Raw genomic sequence first — 19,255 nt, forward strand, 5'->3', positions numbered from 1 at the left:
TTACATGATCATACTTAAAAAGCAAGTCATTCCAAATCACCATTTTTTTGCTGATAAACTATATAAATGAGTGTCTGATTGGGCTGTAGACAAATGTAGTCAATAATTCGGCACTTTAGTGCATCTTAGTTAAAATTTAAATATTCTGCCTAAAGCCTGGTTTATGCTTCTCCGTCAGCTCCGCAAGGGACAGACACGCACGGATTGACGGAAGCGTTTTGCTCTCATACTTCTCCGTCTCCTGGAGAGTGTTGCAAAGCAATTGCCCGGCAGGACTACAGAGGGCGTAGCGCTGTTCTGTGGTATCCTGTCATGTATCGGTCCAAGATCGTGTGTTTATATTGTGTTTTTTGCGTATATAAGAGACTTTTAACACGGACATATTTGTCTCTCATTCTCCCACCGCTTCATGCGCTCCCCACCTCTAAACCCACGTTTCCTGTCATTTCCGTCCACAAATAAAACGCTTGCTGCGCAACTTTTCACTCCTCCAGTCACGGGAGATTTAAAAGTTCATATTTTTTTTAGTTTTTTCGCGAGGTATTCTTCAAGCTTCTCTGTGTCTGCCGCTAGTTAAACTCGGCTCTCTTTGCAATGGCGGCGCTGTAAACAACAGCGGCGTCCTGACCAATCACAAGCTTGCGTAATCCGTCTCGTTCGACGGATGTTTAAAAATGTGGGCTCGACTCCGTGCGTACTTGCGTGCCTGCCGGAGCCCTACGCAAGGACGGGTAATGGCGTTGCGTGTCTCCGCACTGACGCAGACGGAGAAGCATAAATCAGGCTTAAGACTGTCAGCGATGCACCGTCATCAGGCAAAAACTCAGCACTGCATTTGAATTTAAATCTGCCATCGCTATTGGCTAAGAGATACACTGTGATGTTAGATGGTACATTATGATTCACAATGTCGTGAGTGTGTGTATTTGTTAGAGGCTCCACCCTCTCGGTCTGCTAGGCAACAGCATTTGTTGCATTTTTCAAACAGGAAGTGGGAGTTGAGTAAGAATCTGACGGGGGTGACTTGCTATTTAAAGAATCAATCCGGAGTTTTCCTCTTTTCTCAATTATGTCAGATTTTTAATAAATACATATGAGTGATAGTCTTACATAATGTAGGCAATGCATTAGCTTTTTTGGCTAAGCCCGCCCCCGTCCAGTAGAGCCTCATGTAATTTGAATTGAGCATCACTCAGCATTAGCCAATAGCATAACCCCTTCTTTCCACTGGCTGTGGAAGCGGTTGCATAACATCGTAGCAGCATTTACCCGTGAGCTGATTCCCAACCAGCAAGAAATTCTGACATGAAACTGGAGTGAAAACGTTCCACGCAGCTGATCCCGTGACGCCACAAAATCACGGGAGAATTGCAACACCATGCATGATTTCAGACATCCACACAATAATAAGCAAGGAGAACGACAGCTGCATGTATCAAAAAAGGTGTTATTTTCGGCTGCAGAGGTTATGACAGTAAATAACACACGTTTACCTGCATGTGATTTTTATTCTGAGCATTTTTGAACGTGTTTTACACCGCTTTTGGGTTTACTTCTTATCTGGCACGATCTAAAATCTGGAATTTGATGTATTTTGGAAGCGTAGCGTGTGAAAAATAGACTTAAAACGTAATGATAGCAACCCCTTGTTTCTGGGGCGCGTCTAAAACGTTACACTTTGTTGCCAGTGGAAAGAAACTCATCCACTAATAACGGCAGCTAATCGCAGCGTAGTACATTTTGTGGCCGTTTTGCAATGCTTTCACTTGCAGTTGAGAGAAGAGGTTAGACCCCAGCTCATGTACGGATGTCAGTTCTAGAGCATGCACGCATGTTTGTGAAAGTACTTAGAGTTATAAAGAGTTGGCGACATTTATATATATATATTTATATGGAGAACTATGGAGAGGGGCTTATAGGTGCAATACATTTTTCCTCCCGTAGATGGTGCCCTTTGAGAAAAACCTCTTGATTTTTGCTTTAAGTTTGAAAATGGCCCTTCAAGATGTTTGTTTCAAATCTTGTCATTCATTATAAAACCAATCATATTACATTTTTAACACGTCTTCTGAATCACTGGGCTGGATCCAATAAAACTCTTAGAAAGTTAAATGGGTATTTCTGACAGCTTTTTCAAACATAAGTCAGGTGCCAACAAGTTGCAAAACATTGTTCATTTGGTTATTTTTCAAGTTTGACCAAAACAACTTAAACTCTGTCATTTCTCAACACGTGATGATTTTAGCTTGAAACTCTTTCATGTTTTCCTTCTCTGATAATTTTGACATGCAGGTAATGAGTTCTTTCTGACGGAGTGAAACTTGCCCAGCTGCAGCTCTGCAGGTGAACGGTGTCCTCTGCTTCCTGGCTCTGAAAGGGCTCTATGTGGTCCCTGGTTTCTTTAGATCATAGCAACATGTGGACAGTTTGGGAAACTGTCATCTACGTTGCCATTTCATATTCGAGAATGCTTGGTTTGGTTATTGACATTACCAACTGACCTTTTATTTGCGTATGTTTTTGGTACTCAGCGTGTGTGTGTGTGTGTGTGTAGCTCCTGTAAAGGTGTATAGTATCCACAGCTGTGAGGAAACTGTTGCTATAATCTGTCTCACCAGAACTGTGTAACCCGAGTTCGAGTGAGGTCAAGGGTCAGTTATTGAACTTGAATTACTCTGGGAGAGCCCCCCCCCCCCCCCCCCCCCCCCACTGCCCGTCTCGGTCACCCTGTGGGGTTTGTTTGTTTTCTCCCCCAGTCTCTCCCAGAGCTCACCCAGTCCTCTTTAATGAGTATTTAACACACCCTCAGACATGTTTACACTGCATGTAAAGGCACCGGTTGTGTGATCTTCTTGCAACACACTTGGACATGCATGTCAAGCTATGCTCTTCTACATGCATGTGTGCGGATGCATGCGTCTATGTTCCCCTTTCATTCTAACTCACACTCTCTATTTTTCTCATTTCGGAAGTCTGTAGCCTGAGGGGAGGAACACCTGCCGGGATCTCCCTGCTCAATCTCAGATAAGACAAAAGAAGCAGTGGAGGTGTTTGGTTACGCATAGAAGCAGACCATATTAAATCCTCCCCCGTCATGCAGAGTTGCTGCAGAAACCCCAGGTGTGAATGATGTTCAAAGGAAAAAATATATGCATACACATTTTTCTGTGTGCAGAAACACACGGGGAAACAAAAAAAAAGGCTTCAGCATTTTTCTTTAAACTCATAATTTGACCTGAGCCACAAGTCCTGGGCCCCCCTCTGCAAGCTGTTAAGCTTTTAACGTATCATTTTCACCGCACATGTTCCGTGTTATGTTCGTTACCAAGAATTTCACTCCAATAGACCATAAAGTTCCTGAACCTTGAGAGAAGGCTTATTCATAATTGTGAGCAGAGAATGACGAGCTCAATGCAAAGTGGAGCCACAGCGCCATCTGTTGGTGAACTTGAATCACCACTTCTATTTAAAAAAAAAAGCCTTGAACGCCCAAGCACAGCACAGCTTTGGTCTTTTTATAGGCAAAGACCACATCCCTGGTGTCTTTGAAGAAACTGTGCTCACTAAGTAGTAGCTAGAGCTGCCAGTTCTTACTACTTTATAGATTTTAGCAGCAGAGGAACCCTTTGAACTGCTCTCCCAAGCTTGATGGCTTTGTAACGCCGGATTAATTAAATAAACGAAAAATTAGTCAGAGTGATTTAACGTTAGTGTTTTTCCTTCATGTGATGATGATAGGGTTAATGGTTAAAAGAACCTAGCATCTTTCCCTTTTTTCCTGTAATTTTGCCCTCCCACTTGTATTTATAAATTCTAATATTTCTTCTGACATGCCAGATGTTTTACACACGTCTTGTCAAATCGGAGAGGGAATCTGAAGAAGCTTTGGTGTGAACAAACTGAGAGATCTCTGAAAGTTTGCCAGGAAAATTATAGCAAACAGTTACATTTTAGATGAATATCATCTTTCAAATTTAGAGTAAAATTATAACCTGACATAAATGACACCAGGGGGCTCATGAGCTCTGTCATCATGGTTGCTCTGAACTTGCTCTTAGAAGCAAAGCCAGTTTATTATGAGTGCTTGTCTATTAAAACAAGCTGTATTGAACAGAGACGTAAACTAGAAAAAAAAGAGATGCTTTGTTCCTTGTTCTTCAAAAGCACACAAGAACACATTTGCTGCATACACTTTTGTAATCAAAGGGACAAAGTGTTTGTTTAAGTGTAGTTGTTGTTGTTTTTGTTCTTTTGAGTTAAGATAAGAGGTAAATATGTAAATAGATTGTTTGAAATATTTTGTTGAGAAGTACTTTATTGATTGTAAGAGTTGAAGCTAATTGTTTCCCCTGCCCATGTCATAATGGTTGGTTCTAAGGTAGCTTTAAAAGGGCCAGATAGATTTGGCACTGTTGTTGGTCGGTTGATTGCTTGTTAAGGGGAATCCATGCCCCAATGTCATGGATTGCTTGCATTCAAAATAAAAAAAATAATAAAAAAGTCAGAGCTCTGCAAAATCCTGGACTCTTGCTTTTTCTTCTGTTGACAAACATCTGGTAACATCCTGAGTGAGTGAAAAGGCAGAGGCTCTGTCTGAGCCAAAACCTTACAGTTACATCGGGGAGAAGTATTGCGGAACAGACACCGGTCGTCAAGAGTCGTTCTTCCAAGCAGGGGCGGATGTAGGACTGAAGAAGATCCGGGGCTTAACACACACACGCACGTGCGCACACACGTGACACGCACTAGTCAACATCATGTATATATATATATATATATTTATATATATATATTTATATATATATATATATATATATATATATATATATATGTCTTGTACCACATAATTTTTAATCTGAAGCTACATATTCAGCATATTCAGGGCAGAGTATTGTTCCTGTTAGTGTTTAGTGTGAGATGATAGTAAATATTCCCTTTCTTTCTCCAACAACTTTACCTGATAGTAAGCTAACTTTAGGCAAACCAGCAGCACAACAAATATTTTCTAATAAAACTCACAAACCTGAGTCAACACCAGTATCATCAAAGCTGGGGTTCTGTCGTTGTACTTTTGGTCTAAAAAACGTCCTTATGTCCATCTTCACTCATGCGTTTCAGGCAGAGAGTGTGGAAGAAGCCGGCTGCTGAAGGGCTTCTTCTTCAGTGGTGGAGGCTCAGGCAGGCTGTATACAAACTACTGCCAGCCTCGCCCTCTCTGTTGGACTTTGGTACTGCATGTTACTTCCGCAATTTAGATCCGGGGCTTATCATGAAAGATCCGGGGCTTCAGCCCAAGTAGCCGGGCCTAACGCCGCCCCTGCTTCCAAGGCTGCTAAAGCGAATCGCAGTAGAAATTCCTGTTGCTTTTGTGTTGCACGGCACACCAAGGCTTTCGATTTGGCCAAATGTGAGCTAAAATGTGAGCTTTTGAAATAGTGTAAGGGATCTTAAGGAAGGATGTCCATGCTGTCACGTGGAAAGCATTTAAGTTGAGCACATTTCATTCTACAACTAGATAGTGATGAAAGCTCAACTCTAAAATGAAAATGTTGATCGGACCCACGGGGGCAGGTGAACAAGAAAAGGCCATGGCAGTGAAGAAGACAACAGGAGGGATGACGCGAGGATCTCATGACCAGCCAATGAACCAGGTGACTTTTCCACTGCGGGTTGGTGATTACAAAGCCAGAACAGGTGAGTGCAGAGAGAGAATGACTGAGGAGGCTGACACCTCATTTACACTGACTGCAGATCAGATGCAGACTGGAATCCATGTGGCTTTCAGACAGACCACGATTCATGACCCACACTTGTATAACGCCTTTCTGAGTCAGAGGACTCCAAAGTGCTTTACACTAGAGTGTAACATTTATCCATTCTCACGTTGTTGGTGATGAGCTACAATGTAGCCACAGCTGCCCTGGAGCACGCTGAGAGGCGAGGCTGCCGACTACAGGCACCACAGGTCACTCCGACCACCACCAGCAGGCAAGGTGGAGGGCGGAGGTGGAGGAAGGGGATGAGGGAAAGGAGAATGAGGAGCAGGAAGAAGATTAGGAGGGTGAAGAGGAGCAGGTAGAGAAGAAGGAAGGTGAGGAGAAGAAGAAGGAAGAGGAGTTTGATTAGAAGAAAAGGGAAAAACTGTTACAAAAATCCTTGCTGGATCTATATTTTGACTTGCAGATTCCCTCAGAAGCAAAGTGGAGATTGTTTGGTGCGCTCCAGTGGCGATATTCCAGAACAACACTTTTTTTTCTGTTAGCCATGTGGGAAAGAACATTTTTGCCTTCTTATATCAAAAATTAATTTTTGTTTTAAAAGAGAAGGGGCGATGGTGATTTGGCACCCTGCAGTGGCTGAAAGCCAAAACTAAACTTTTGGTTCAAAAAGAACATTTTAGCCTCCTCATCTCAATAGAGCCGCAACATAAAACCAAAATTTTTGATTTTTACTTTCTTGGCGGCATCAATATTAAAGAAGAGCAGGAGAAGGAGGAGCGGGGGTGGGGGTGGGGGGGCAAGAGAGGAGAAGAACGGGGAGGAAAGAAGGAGCAGAAGAAAGAGGGGCATGAACAAGAGCAGGAACGAAGGAGGGAGAGGGGGAAAACAAAGAAGAGTAGGAAAAGAGGTTTAGGGGACCAAGAGGCGGTGTGAGAAGAAAGCTGACCAAGAGCATCTCTGATTTTGGGAACCAGCTTGTCTGGGGCATAGATGGGCATCTCAGTCTTATCTTCATTCAGCTGTAGAAAGTTCACAGCCATGTTTTAATAGAGTCTAAGCAGGAGTGTAACGGCTGCAGCGTAGACTCAACTCAACTAAACACATTTACACAATTCTCATTGACCAAAGCGCTGCACACAAACACCAAAAAAAAAAAGAACAATATAATGGTACAAAAAATAAAAACAATAAAAAATCAACTAGAGGTAAAAGCTAGAGAATGTAAATGAGACTGTAATGTAATATTAAACTGAGGCGGCTTGCCTAGGGAAGCTGGTTCCACAGTCTGAGAGCCGCTGCTGAAAATGCACAATCACCTCTGTGCACTAATCGTGTCCTTGGAGTCATCGAGAGACAAGAACTCTCAGATTGCAACGCCCTAGGAGGAGCATGACCTTGCAATAAAGCCTTCAAGCAAGGTGGACCCTTGCAACATTTTGAATGTTAATTAAAGGATCTTAAAATCAACTCTAAAATGAACAGGAAGCCAATGTCATGTGTCTATGCCTATGTATGTATGTCTGATCTCAGAATTATGTGTACTGAAACTCTAATTTCCATCTGGGATTAATAAAGTATCTTTGAATTTGAATTTGAATTGAATTGAATTAGAATTGAATGCAGTGCAGCAAGGACGGGGTGATTTGATCTTACCTTCTAGTGGATGTTAAAAGCCTGGCAGCAGCATTCTGCACCATCTGCAAGTGTGATAGAGCTGACCGACACCAGCATACAGAGGGTTACAGTAGTCTAACTAACAGGTGATGAAGGCATGGATCAACTTCTCAAAGTCTTTTGTGGATAAAAAATCATCTCTCTTTAGACAGCAACCAGTTTATCTGTTTGTCAAAGTTAAAATCCGAGTCTAAATACACACTCGGGTCTTTCACCACAGCGTTCCTGAAGGGTTCCTGTGCGCCAAGTTCTAGATTGGCACCACCGCTGGAGATACTTGGGGCCAGAAACTATGACTTGTGTTGTGTTTCTGGAAAATCCTTCCAAGCGGCATCATATAGAGGGAAAATAGCAGGGGGCCTAAGATGGAGCCCTGAAGGACCCCACGTCTTACAGGAGTGGCAGAGGAAGATAATTGACCTAAATTAACTGATGTGCTTCAACCTGACAGATGAGGTTTGAACCACTCCAAAGCAGTACCTCTGATTCCAACCCACTGCTTCAACCTGGAAATTAAATGTTATGATCGACAATATCAAATGCAGTAGATTGATCCAGGATCACAAGAATGACAAAACTGCCAGAGTTGGTAGCCATTAAAATGTCTTGTAGACCTTTACGAGTGCCATTTCTGTGCTATGATTGGGGCAACAGATGTAATTAGCCTCTTCAAAAAATGGCAGGGAGTACACCAGTGTGGCATTATGGCATTTTCATTATACTTACAATTTTGTCAAGTTGATGTGTAGTAATCGTCTTAAAATGATCATGGATGACCAGACTGGTGGAAGGAAGAAGTGGTTCCACCCGTGATCAATCTATAGCTGACCTCAGGTTATTTCTCTTGTCTGAGAAGGAGCTGAGAAAATCATTGCATATTTGGGTGGAGTGATCCAAAAAAGAAGCCTGAAAGGTATTCAAAATTGAGTGAAATGTCTTAAAAAAGGATGTGAGGGTTGTTATTTATTAGTGAGGAGAAACATTTCTCCCTCTCAAATTTTAACGGTTCCTGATAGATTTTCAAGGATTGGTGGAGATGTTGTAGAGATAGGGTGTGTTTGGCTTTTTTCCACGCTCTCTCTGATTTCCTGCATACATTTCTTGCTAGCATGCTTATTTCATTCAGCCAGGGCTAGACATCTCACGGGGCTTAAAGATGTACAGTTGGCTGTCGTCTGCATAAAGATGAAAGGAGATTTCCTTTAAAAGAGTTCAGCATCTGCTGGAGAGGAAGCGGATGAAAGAGGAAGAGTACAGGCCCCAGCAAAGAACCTTGAGGGACACCAAGGGGGTTGAGGAGGACCAAAACTTGACAGGCACAGGGAAGGAACGTTCAGATAGATAAAAGAGCCACTCCAGAGCAGTTCCTGAACAAAATTTTAGTTCATTTAAACCACCTTCTTATATCAGAAACCCTGGAAAGCATCTTTGTTTTAGAAGGGAAGTGGTGATGGTGATTTGGCACCCTGCAGTGGCAGAAAGCCATAACAAAATTTTGATTCAAAAAATTACAAAATTACAACAATAAAACTGAAAAAAGGACATCATAATCTTTAGATTTTTTTCCCTTGGGAGTGTTAGTAAAACAGGAAAAGAAGAGGAGGAAGGGAAGGATGAAGAGGAGTATGGGGAGGAGGAGGGAGTAGAAGGTAGAGGAAGAACAGGAGAAAGAAGGAGAGAAGAAACTACACGGTTTAAATGAACAAAAATGTTGTTCTATAATATTACCACGTGATGGCGCCAAATCACCATTTCCCTTAAGTGCCTCGTGATTTTCATCTTTAGAGGTACTATAGAAATGATATTTTCTTCTTATTTTATGTTTTTTGATTTATTTGTTCATTTTTGAGTAGTTTATAATTTGATTATGAATTTTTATTTTAAATAATTTTATTATGAAATCCAAATACATCTGTGCTTTTCCATAAAAAAATTAACCTTTTAAAAAAATTTGGGTATGGATGTGTGTGTGTGTGTGTGTGTGTGTGTGTGTGTGTGTGTGTGTGTGTGTGTGTTTGTGTGTGTGTGTGTGTGTGTTCATTAGATGTGATTGGAAAATGACTGATCTTGAACTAATATATATGTGTATATACATATGTAAATGTATACACACACACACACACACACACACACACACAGATATATATATATATGTGTGTGTGTGTGTGTATATACATATGTAAATGTATACACACACACACACACACACACACACACACACACACACACACACACACACACACACACACACACACACATATATATATATATATATATATATATATATATATATATATATATATATATGTTTTTACAGTGGCAGAATAGTTAAATAATCGCCTCTTAAACAAAGGGTTTCAGGTTCAAGCTCTGCTCAGTCTGAAACAGTCACTGTGCCCTTGAACAAGATACTTAAAGACCATCAAATGCAAGTGCCTCAAGCTCACTGCGTGAGAGTTGGCAGCCCTGAACCATGGGGTCAACATTGCAAAGCAAACAGAGTCAGTGGTAGACTTGTGTTGCTGTTAGCCAATCCGAGGCAAGGTATCAGGGAAAGAATTCAAATCCTTCCATCTGAAGCTCATCTCTCATCTGGTTCACCTCTACTTCCTGTTACAGGAGCACCAGAGCTCGTTTTCCCGACAGAGATCGACTCGCAAGGCATGAATTTGTAGAGACCTCTACAAATGTGTAGGAAAATTAGCAAACTTGGACATTAAATATAGTGAACGACTTTGACACATTTTCTTGGTGGACTGGACCTCCTCTCACCAACATGTTTTAGATATAAGTGGAAAAACATGTAAACAACAACAACTGAATGTAAAAGGAGACTGGATCAACATCTGTCCAAGCTGTTATTTGGTCATCATGCTTCATTTTAAACTTGGAGGAGCTGTGTGCAACAGAAACACACACACACACACACACACACACACACACACACACACACACACACACACACACACACACACACACACACACACACACACACACACACACGAGTAAATAAGTAACGTGCAGTGCCAAGCAAGGTCTAGAAGATGCTGCTAATGTTCTGCCTTGGAGATGAGTGAGCCTGCATGGGTTCAGATGAGGGGTAATGTGGGTTTCATCTAAAACAGACCATTTCCCTACAGGCCTCAAACATTACTGTTTATCTGATCGTCCTGGCACTGAGTAAAAGAAGGTTCTTCTTTTAATTGTCCAGCTGGCTTCTGAGTCTGCATGTTCTCTCCCCTGCAATCTGATGATTGTATACAGGGTTGTAGAGAGTTTTAGCATGAATAATTAACTTTATTCCTGTGTTGAAGAGTCATTTAAAGGGACATTATGGAAGTTTGACAGCCAAAACATGTATAGAAATAATAAATGTCTTCTTCATACATTCTCCTGCAATGCCCTGGTCCTGTAGAATGAGCCCTGGCATTTTTACTGTGATTGCCTGTTTTTCTGTAAAATCACAGAAAAAGAGAGATGCTCGGGTCGAGCAGGCTGCTTCATGCGCGTTCATGCTCAGACATAGCCCGTAGCATTTGCTATCCGTAGCTTTAGCAGCAGAGAGAGAGGCAGTGCCACTTTGTCGCTGTTCCTAACGCCTAGTGACAAAGCTAGCTACATTTCTGAGGACCCTTAGCTACTTTCTGTAGAACTTTCTTCTAGATATTTCCTGCAAATTAGCAACAAAATAGCCATTTTCGCTCTGAACCGTTCTTTGGTTTGACGTTGTTTCAGCTGTCATCGAGGATATAAAAGTTACAGATACTATAAATGTTACTAGAGTGTAGCTCACCTTGTAAGATGTCTGACTCTCATGTAGAAGACCTGGGTTTGATTCTAGATGTGAACATAGTTCATTTAGAGTTTCTTTTTTACATTAATGGTATGTTTTTTTACAGTAAGATGCCCAAATTTTTATTTGAGACTCACCGAACGGCATTGAATTCACAGATAAAAAAGATTTGGGTTCAACTTTCATTTTGGAACAATTTTTCAAGCAAGGGAGGGGAATGATCTGAGCATGCAGGAGGACTGACCCATCATAAACCTTTGTCGGCTGTGCTGAAGAGAAAGGTACAGAACCAAATTATTTAATTAATTAGCTGTGCGTTCTCCTGTCCTCTGTCCTCCGGACCACACACACACACATGGGACTGTCTCAGCTGTTATTTTCGTTAAGGAGTGTGCACGTACAGCATGCGCGCCTCGTGCACGAGCCTCCTATTGAAGCTGCCATTACGCTTTTGGCCTGAGGGGGCAATAGCGAGCATAAAAATTCAAAAGTCCGTAAAGCCCCTTTAATTGGTTTGGCATACATGTGATGATTGGTGGTTTCAAAGCTACACATGATAGACATCCTGGATAAAAGCTGCAAAGTCTGACTGGCATCATCTGATAAATGATGAATAAAATAAGATGACTGGTCACTTTAGTCTGCACATTCATCAGAATCATCTCTAGACACAGCTGGAGAAGTGAAAATTCCATCAATCAAAAATAAAACTCACTGTTCTCTATGGAGCCCTTATCAGCCACAACAATAGTGTAATTACTCCTTGATTTTCATTCTCAGGAAAATGTTGAAATGCAAAACATTCTTAAGTGTGGACAGTTTCTCACTCTGTAGCAGAAATAGCAAAGAGATGAAGGATTTTCAACAATTTTACTGTAAAATAAAGGTTTCCACACTGTCTAATTCAGTGGCTGCACTCACACAGATCTGAAATCTGAATTAAAAAGAGAAAACTGACCATTTCTTTGTAGCCTGTTCTCCTCACGAATGAACACATTAATGTAATATGATTTCAAAGTCCACCATTCAGCACGGTTAACGGCATGCTAAGTGTGCAGCTCGGGGTAGATCTCAAGATAATAATGTTAAGAAGAGCTCCAGGAGACAGTCATTTGGGAGCACCTGTTCCTCATCATGTGCATGTGGAAACGACTCCGTCACTGTTCATCCTCGGTCTCTGGACAGGAAGCAAATCACTCTCTAAAACCACGTCTGTGCAGGAGGAGTGTTTATGTTTCAGACTCTACAACACGGACATCTTGGATATCTGCTGTGTGGATGACAAATCCTTGATCTGAAAGGAGTTTCTAGGTTGAAATTGAAGTTTTAGATCATTCATCAGCAGATGGATGGACAGCTAGAGAACTCTAGAGGATCCACCTTGAACATCAAGGTTTTTGTTGGCATTACTGTTAGCTGCACAATGGATCCTCAACTTCATGTGAAAATGCTGGAACACGTATCTGTATATCACTTCTAACAAGTAAATTATTCATTTTTGATACAGGGGTTACAGAAATGGTTAATTCTGTTAGCAAGCACTCCAGATTTGCTCTAAAGTTCATTTTAAACACTAGACAGTGTCCTCATGATTACAACCATCTGATTAAAATACATACATTAGGACCAATAACAGCAACGTTTTGGAGAGTTCGTCACCAGGATGGGTGGATTTGCAAAAATCAGCATGATTTGTTCTAATTCTAACACTGTTTCCACATGACTGGACTTAATGATTTTGGTGCGGTTGTCCTTCCACATATTTTCTGGATTGATTGTTTCCATTATGATGGGAATTAGCAAGATCCATGTTGGATTGAATTATATTGGCAGGACTATTAAAAAACTGCTGGATAGACCATTGATTATTTTGTTGTTGTCTGCTATAATTCTAAAATACCTCAAATGTCAAATAAATGAATGTCAGATTTGTTATGAAGCCGACCCGTAAAACTTAAATTCGGTGATTTAATCACGTTTGTTCATCACTGGTTTGGCATATCCTTTTCCAGAATAATTGCACAAGACCACACCAGCGTTGTTGTGGGTGATTTTATAGCTTACTTGAAGCCTCAGGGGAGAAAATAAGAAATATGTTGGATGCTAAAGTCCGTGGTGCTGAGGATCTCCGCAACACATCTACAGTGGGTGTTTTATTGTTGAAATTCTGGTTCTGATCATTTTCTCTCTTTCATCTCTTGACACGCATCCTTAGCCTAATATCTGGTCTTTCACTATTTACCATTAATTAGATGAAACAACCGATATAATAAAACTGAAATGAAAAGTTCTTAAACAATTTAGCGGGCTTTTATTGTGAAAAGCAGCAACTGACTAAACGAAGACCTATGAAAGCTGATATGAAGTACAAATTATTTTTTCTACTTTATGAAATTGCAGGAAACACCAATTTTGGGTGATATAAACTGCCCTGAGCAGCTTAATATTTAACAAAGTTTTAGTCTAAAAAATTGCTGAAGGCTTTCTTGGCTCATGCAAGTTTTAAAAAACACAAAGAAAAGATGCTCAGAGAGATGTGTGCGCACCAACACATGTGTGTCACCCTGCAGGCACAGGAGGATTGGACCCAAAATGCAGAACACCACAACTCAAGGCAGGAGAGGTTGTATAATTAAAGAATCCTTTTATTGGGGGTGAGAACTAAAAAGCAAAAACTGCAGGACTCAAAGCCAAAGTTCAAACGTTCCAAAAGGTCAAAAACCAAAGCTCACTCTTGAGCGAGAATCTATAGATACTCGAGGGGAACAAAAACAACACTGACAATGGACCGACAAACTATGGAGACACAGACAGGGTTATAAACACAGGGCTGGGGTGGTAGGAGACGAGGAGCAGGTGCGTGGGGAACTGGGCACAGGTGAAACCAATAACAGAAGCAGAACGGAGCAGGGGAGGAAAACAGACCTAACTGGGGAAGGGAACACACACGCGCGCGCACGCACACACACACACACACACACACACACACACACACACACACACACACACACACACACACACACACACACACACACACACACACACTAAAGGAGACTAAGGAATTGAAATAATAGACCTACAGAAACTACAGTGGGGAGACTGAGGCCTAGTCCACATGTAGCCGGGTTTTTTTTAAAAACGAATATCCGCCCCTCCAAAAACTTTCATCCACACCACCTCGTTTTAAAAAAAACTCTGTCCACACGTACCCGGATAAATACGTTGTTAAGGACATGCCAAACCTGTAGGCGGCAGTACTTCCCCCGTTCTTAACCTCGTCCTTCGTCTGTGGTCTTCCGCAAGGAGCAGTAATTCCGCTTGCAACAACAAACAAGCAAAAAGCGCTTGGACAATTGATAAAGCGAGCGCAGCTCTGAGGGCATCCATGCTGTCGGCTAGTGTAAACACAGGTCGCACACGTGATGTCAGCATTTTTTTGTCGCGGAAAGTGACGTTGCAGACCTTAAAACTCCGGTTTTGTCTGTCCACACGCAGACACCCAAAACGGAGAAAACGCAGATCTTCACTTCGGCCGGAGTTTTTAAAAAGATCCGTTTTCGTGTGGATGACAGGCCAAAACGTAGAAAAATATCTACGTTTTGGCAGATCCCCGGCTACGTGTGGACAGGGCCTAAGAGAACATGAGGAAAACCTGGAGGGGGCTAGGGACCAGAGGGTCACAGAACACGACAATGTGTGTGAAAATCCTTTACTGTAAAATATGAGTTATAATCATTGTAGACAAATCTTGAAAATATGGCTATGCACAATCTCACGCAAGAATCTCACTTGGTGTGTCAGCTGTGGCAGCCATCTGCCCCTAAAGCCAATCAGGTACATATGGTTACTTCCTGTTCTTTATTTCAATAGGAGCAGTTTTTCATGAGATATTTGGTCAACAGTTGACTCCAGCAGTTGATGCCAGAGGTTTAAAATAAAAAGTTTTGCCCAACAGAGGATTAAAAAAAATCGGAACTAAACTTTGTCAGGGGTTCGTTTTGTTATTTTCAACCTTATTTTCTTGAAACTGTTTACAGGATGGGTGCCCGTTGCTAAAGTTAATTCTTCATCAAATTCAAGAGGAGCATTTTAAATTGGATCTCACACGCCAGAGTGAGAAGATGACACTGATAATAATGAAACAACTGAATGAAAATACTTTTAAAGGTTAATTTCTAGAAAGCTACTAAATCAAGATCCGCGTTGGAGAAATGACTATAAACTGGAGTGATGAGCTAACGGCTAGTCTGCTGGTGTTTAGAAACAGTGATCTAACAAATACTGAATCGTGAACGCCTCTGCACCACCCTTCATGTACACAGATCACGTGATGAAACTATTGTGTTGGCAGCGCCCCCAGGCTGACAGCTGCTTCTGCTGGTTGTGCTACAAATAAATACTTATAAGAAATACAAACTCATAAGCATGTAAATGGTTAAAAATAATGTTTGTATGAAATATTGGGAATTTGGGGGATAAAAGTGGAAAACATACTTTTTCTCTCATCTGCTCAGGTTGTGATGGGTTTAGATGTCCCCAACCAGAAGGTTAATTCTGATTGGCTGAAGCATAAATCTCCTGACATGTGGGAGAAATCCACACATTATAATTCAACAGGAAAAAAAAATCTACATTTTTTTAAAACCACCTGCTCCTGTAACATCAATGTTTAGAGGGGCGGCCCCCCCTCAGGGGCCCCAGTTGGCGCATCGTGTTGCCGCGGACACACGGAGGCGCCAGAACACGCAGAGCATCGATGCTGTCCCTGGATTGACTTGTAGCTTCAGTTTGAAAGCAGACGTGAAACTCATTCAGATGCGCGTCCCGCCGCTCGCTCTCGCTCTCTCTCCCTCTCCCTCTCCTCTCTCTCTCTCTCTCTCTCTCTCTCTCTCTCTCTCTCTCTCTCTCTCTCTCTCTCTCTCTCTCTCTCTCTCTCTCTCTCTCTCTCTCTCTCTCTCTCTCTCTCTCTCTCTCTCTCTCTCCCTTTTCGCATGTCAGTCTCTCAGTCAGTCAGTGGCCCCGGTCCGCTGCGCCTGCGCCCGCCTCCACATCTCTCCAAACCCGAAACGCGCCACCGCTGCCGTCAAAGCGGACATGACCCACCGGCAGTAGTGGGGGTCCTCCGTCCGCCTGCTTTTAAGAAGATTAAACAAGGAGACGAAGGGAAAGAAGACAGATTTCTCCCCGCGCCGTGCGTCGAGAGGAGTGGATGAGCCAATGGCCGGGGCACAGCCGGGAGTTCATGCGCTGCAGCTCAAGCCAGTGTCCGTGCCCGAGTGCCTGAGAAAGGGCAACAAATTCATGAAATGGGATGATGTAAGTAACGGCCAGCCAGGCCAGAAGTGCTTGTTTTATTTTTTATTCCTCCTCTCTTTGTCTTTGGCTGTTCTTTGCACGCGTTGCTTGTCATGCAGACCCCCCCCCCCCCCCCCCCCCAATGCAGCTTATTACACAATCAATAATCGACAACAACACGGGACTGATTGAATTTTCACTCACTGTGTTTGCCTTCCCAAAACAGCGCTGCACAAACCGCTGCACGCAGACGCATGCTTTGTTTGCGTCCCAGTGCAGAGGATTTGTAAAGGTGCGCGCGAGGAAGTGCACGTGTTCACGAGTGCGCGTGTATACGTGAATGTAATTATTTCTCATTAAATAAAAGGAACAGTTTGAACTGATTTCAGATCATTTTCTGCAGCAAACATTTGATCAACTCAGCTCATTTTTAAAAAGCAGATCCACCTCGGCACCTGTTTGGTTTGTCGTCTTTAAGAAAGTCTAACCTTGATTACCACTCACTAAAGCAGCTTTCAGCAGACCTCTGTGGCCCCAGTGCGCCTTTTAGAGGCCTCACAACAACACACCTCACTAATTACCCTGCAGAGGCTCCACATAAAGATGGAGCTCTTCCATTTTTAGATTAAAACGAATGACCTTTTTCAAGGTAATGATTATTTTCATCTCCAGCACTATCTGAAAGGGACTTTCTGTGATATTTGTTTCCCCATGTCATTTGAATAGGTGCCTGCATTTCTCTGGTTTCGCCTATTTTTTTTTTATTGTGGCTAGTGTTTACTCTGACAATTTGCATATCAGCACTGCAAATAGTGCAAATTCTTGCAAATGGTTTGTTTCTCCTCCTGTAAATTTGATGGAAGTGCAGAGACGTGTCACTTTTTGGCTTCAAATCTTGTTAAATAAGAGGCCATGCTGCTGCTTTGTTGCTAGTGGCATTTTAGAAGATTCATTTATGAGATCATCGGTGCAAAAACACGGTCCGATTAAGAGTTCAGGTGAGCCAAACGCACTGCAGATGGCGTTTGGTTTAGGGGTGTTGTATATGTGTGAATGCGGTGACGGCTGTGAGCAAACCATGCCAAACAAGCACTCAATCATCTCAGAATTCAAGTTGTTCTTTAACTTGTAATCGCTAATGAGTGCTCTTTTCTTTAAGCTTTTGTTTTTGTTGGAGCAGAGATTTGTGTCTCTGTTTTTGTCATGATGTGAAGGGTGGAGATGGCGGACCAAGTGTGGTGGAGGGTTCAGGAGGCAGGAAAGCAGGCACGGATGAAAAAATAAAAATGGTTTAATGGTGGAAAGGGAGAGACGGGACAAAACACGCATGAACAAACAATGATCTGACGAAGACAGCAACAAGGAGGGAGGTACAAATACACAGGGAAATCAGGAATGCATGGGCAGAGTAGCGAGGGACAGGTGAGAACAATAAGGAGTAATCAGGGCAGAAGAGAGACAGTCAGGAGGGCAGGGGCAGATCGTGACAGTACCGACACAGTCAGGGAGGCCGGGGCGGATCATGTTTCCAGTCAAGTCGAGTCTTCCAGTCCTGTCCCCGCCAAGTCAAGTGTTCCCAGTCTCCTGTGTTGTGTGGCCTTGTGGGCGTCTGGTATCCGCCCCTTAAGGGAGGGGGGGGGGGGGGTACTGTCACGATCTGTCCCTGCCCTCCTGACTGTCCCTCTCCTGCCCTGATTAGTCCTTATTGTTCTCACCTGTCCCTCGCTACTCTGCCCATGTGTTCCTGATTTCCCTGTGTATTTATACCTCCCTCCTTGTTGCTGTCTTCGTCAGATCATTGTATGTGCATGTCTCGTTTTGTCCTGTCACTCCCGTTGCTATTAAATCCATTTTCATTTCATCCGTGCCTGCTCTTCTGCCTCCTGGAACCCTCCACCACACTTGGTCCAGCCGTGTTCATGCACAGCAGATTTATACATGTGGGCCTATCTCCAGATCCAGTACGTTCCTGAGAAATACAGTTGCATGCACTAATACTTACAGTCCTATTCCTTTCTCTTTTCCTATTTCCTCTCTGTATCATTGCATGGCTCAATCAGAAACTGGCACAGAATTGCATCTTATCACAGCTTTGGATGTAGGACTCTTCTCCAAATTCACAGCAACAAATTCAAATGTGATATTCATGAAATTCTGTGTCCTGTTGTGGTTTTATGTGGATTTTTGTACTCTGAGTTGGCACAGGAAAATATATAAAGCATTTTTTTTACAGTGCTGGAGTGACACGCTGTATTATAATGCATGATTTGGAGCAGTTAGGGCGGTAAGCAGGGAGCCTGGGGAACAAAAAAATCTGCACACTTCAGCACACAATGCTTGGTGGCTGATTGTTGAGAAAGAATAGAAGAGCAATCAGAATCCTTCTAGAAATGTTTACACAAGTCCCAGACCTCCCCAGCCGAAGTCACACAAACACGTTCGGCATTGTCAGGCGGCTGCGTCTACAGCTCATGAAATTCCTGGTTGCATGTTAAAATATAGAAGATAATGATAACTAAGCTATCTCATCCTCTATGCAAGATAAACTAAACCTCAACTGTAATATGGGAATAAAAACATGTGTTTTAGTTAGATGCTTACTGACTGTTGGGTATTTTTATAATTGTACCTTTTTGAGGCCTAAAAGATGCCCATTTTGTGTTAACACATCATGAATCTCTGTTTTTGCCAACTGTTGCTGTTCACGAAAGGTTGAGCAGGGATGTTGATTGTGGGTTTCCAACTGAAAACTGTACCTCTGTAACCTGAGAAG

The 19,255-nt window shown here is 42.4% G+C and overlaps 1 protein-coding gene across 4 annotated transcripts in view; it reads left to right on the plus strand.

Moving 5' to 3' along the window:
- Positions 1-16,219: 16,219 nt before the first annotated feature.
- Positions 16,220-19,255, plus strand: part of plcb1l (phospholipase C beta 1-like) — a 196,247-nt gene continuing 193,211 nt past the window's right edge. For all 4 annotated transcript variants that reach the window (XR_011516725.1, XM_015948147.3, XM_070545047.1 and 1 more), the window contains exon 1: positions 16,220-16,503. Coding sequence is in view for 3 of the 4 variants with exons in the window: in XM_015948147.3 (XP_015803633.3) it covers positions 16,405-16,503 (99 nt within the window). In the remaining variant the exon portion in view is untranslated. The remainder of the gene's footprint in view (positions 16,504-19,255) is intronic.

Source organism: Nothobranchius furzeri, chromosome 2 (genome assembly GCF_043380555.1).
Source record: "Nothobranchius furzeri strain GRZ-AD chromosome 2, NfurGRZ-RIMD1, whole genome shotgun sequence".
Classification (NCBI taxonomy): Eukaryota; Metazoa; Chordata; class Actinopteri; order Cyprinodontiformes; family Nothobranchiidae; genus Nothobranchius; species Nothobranchius furzeri.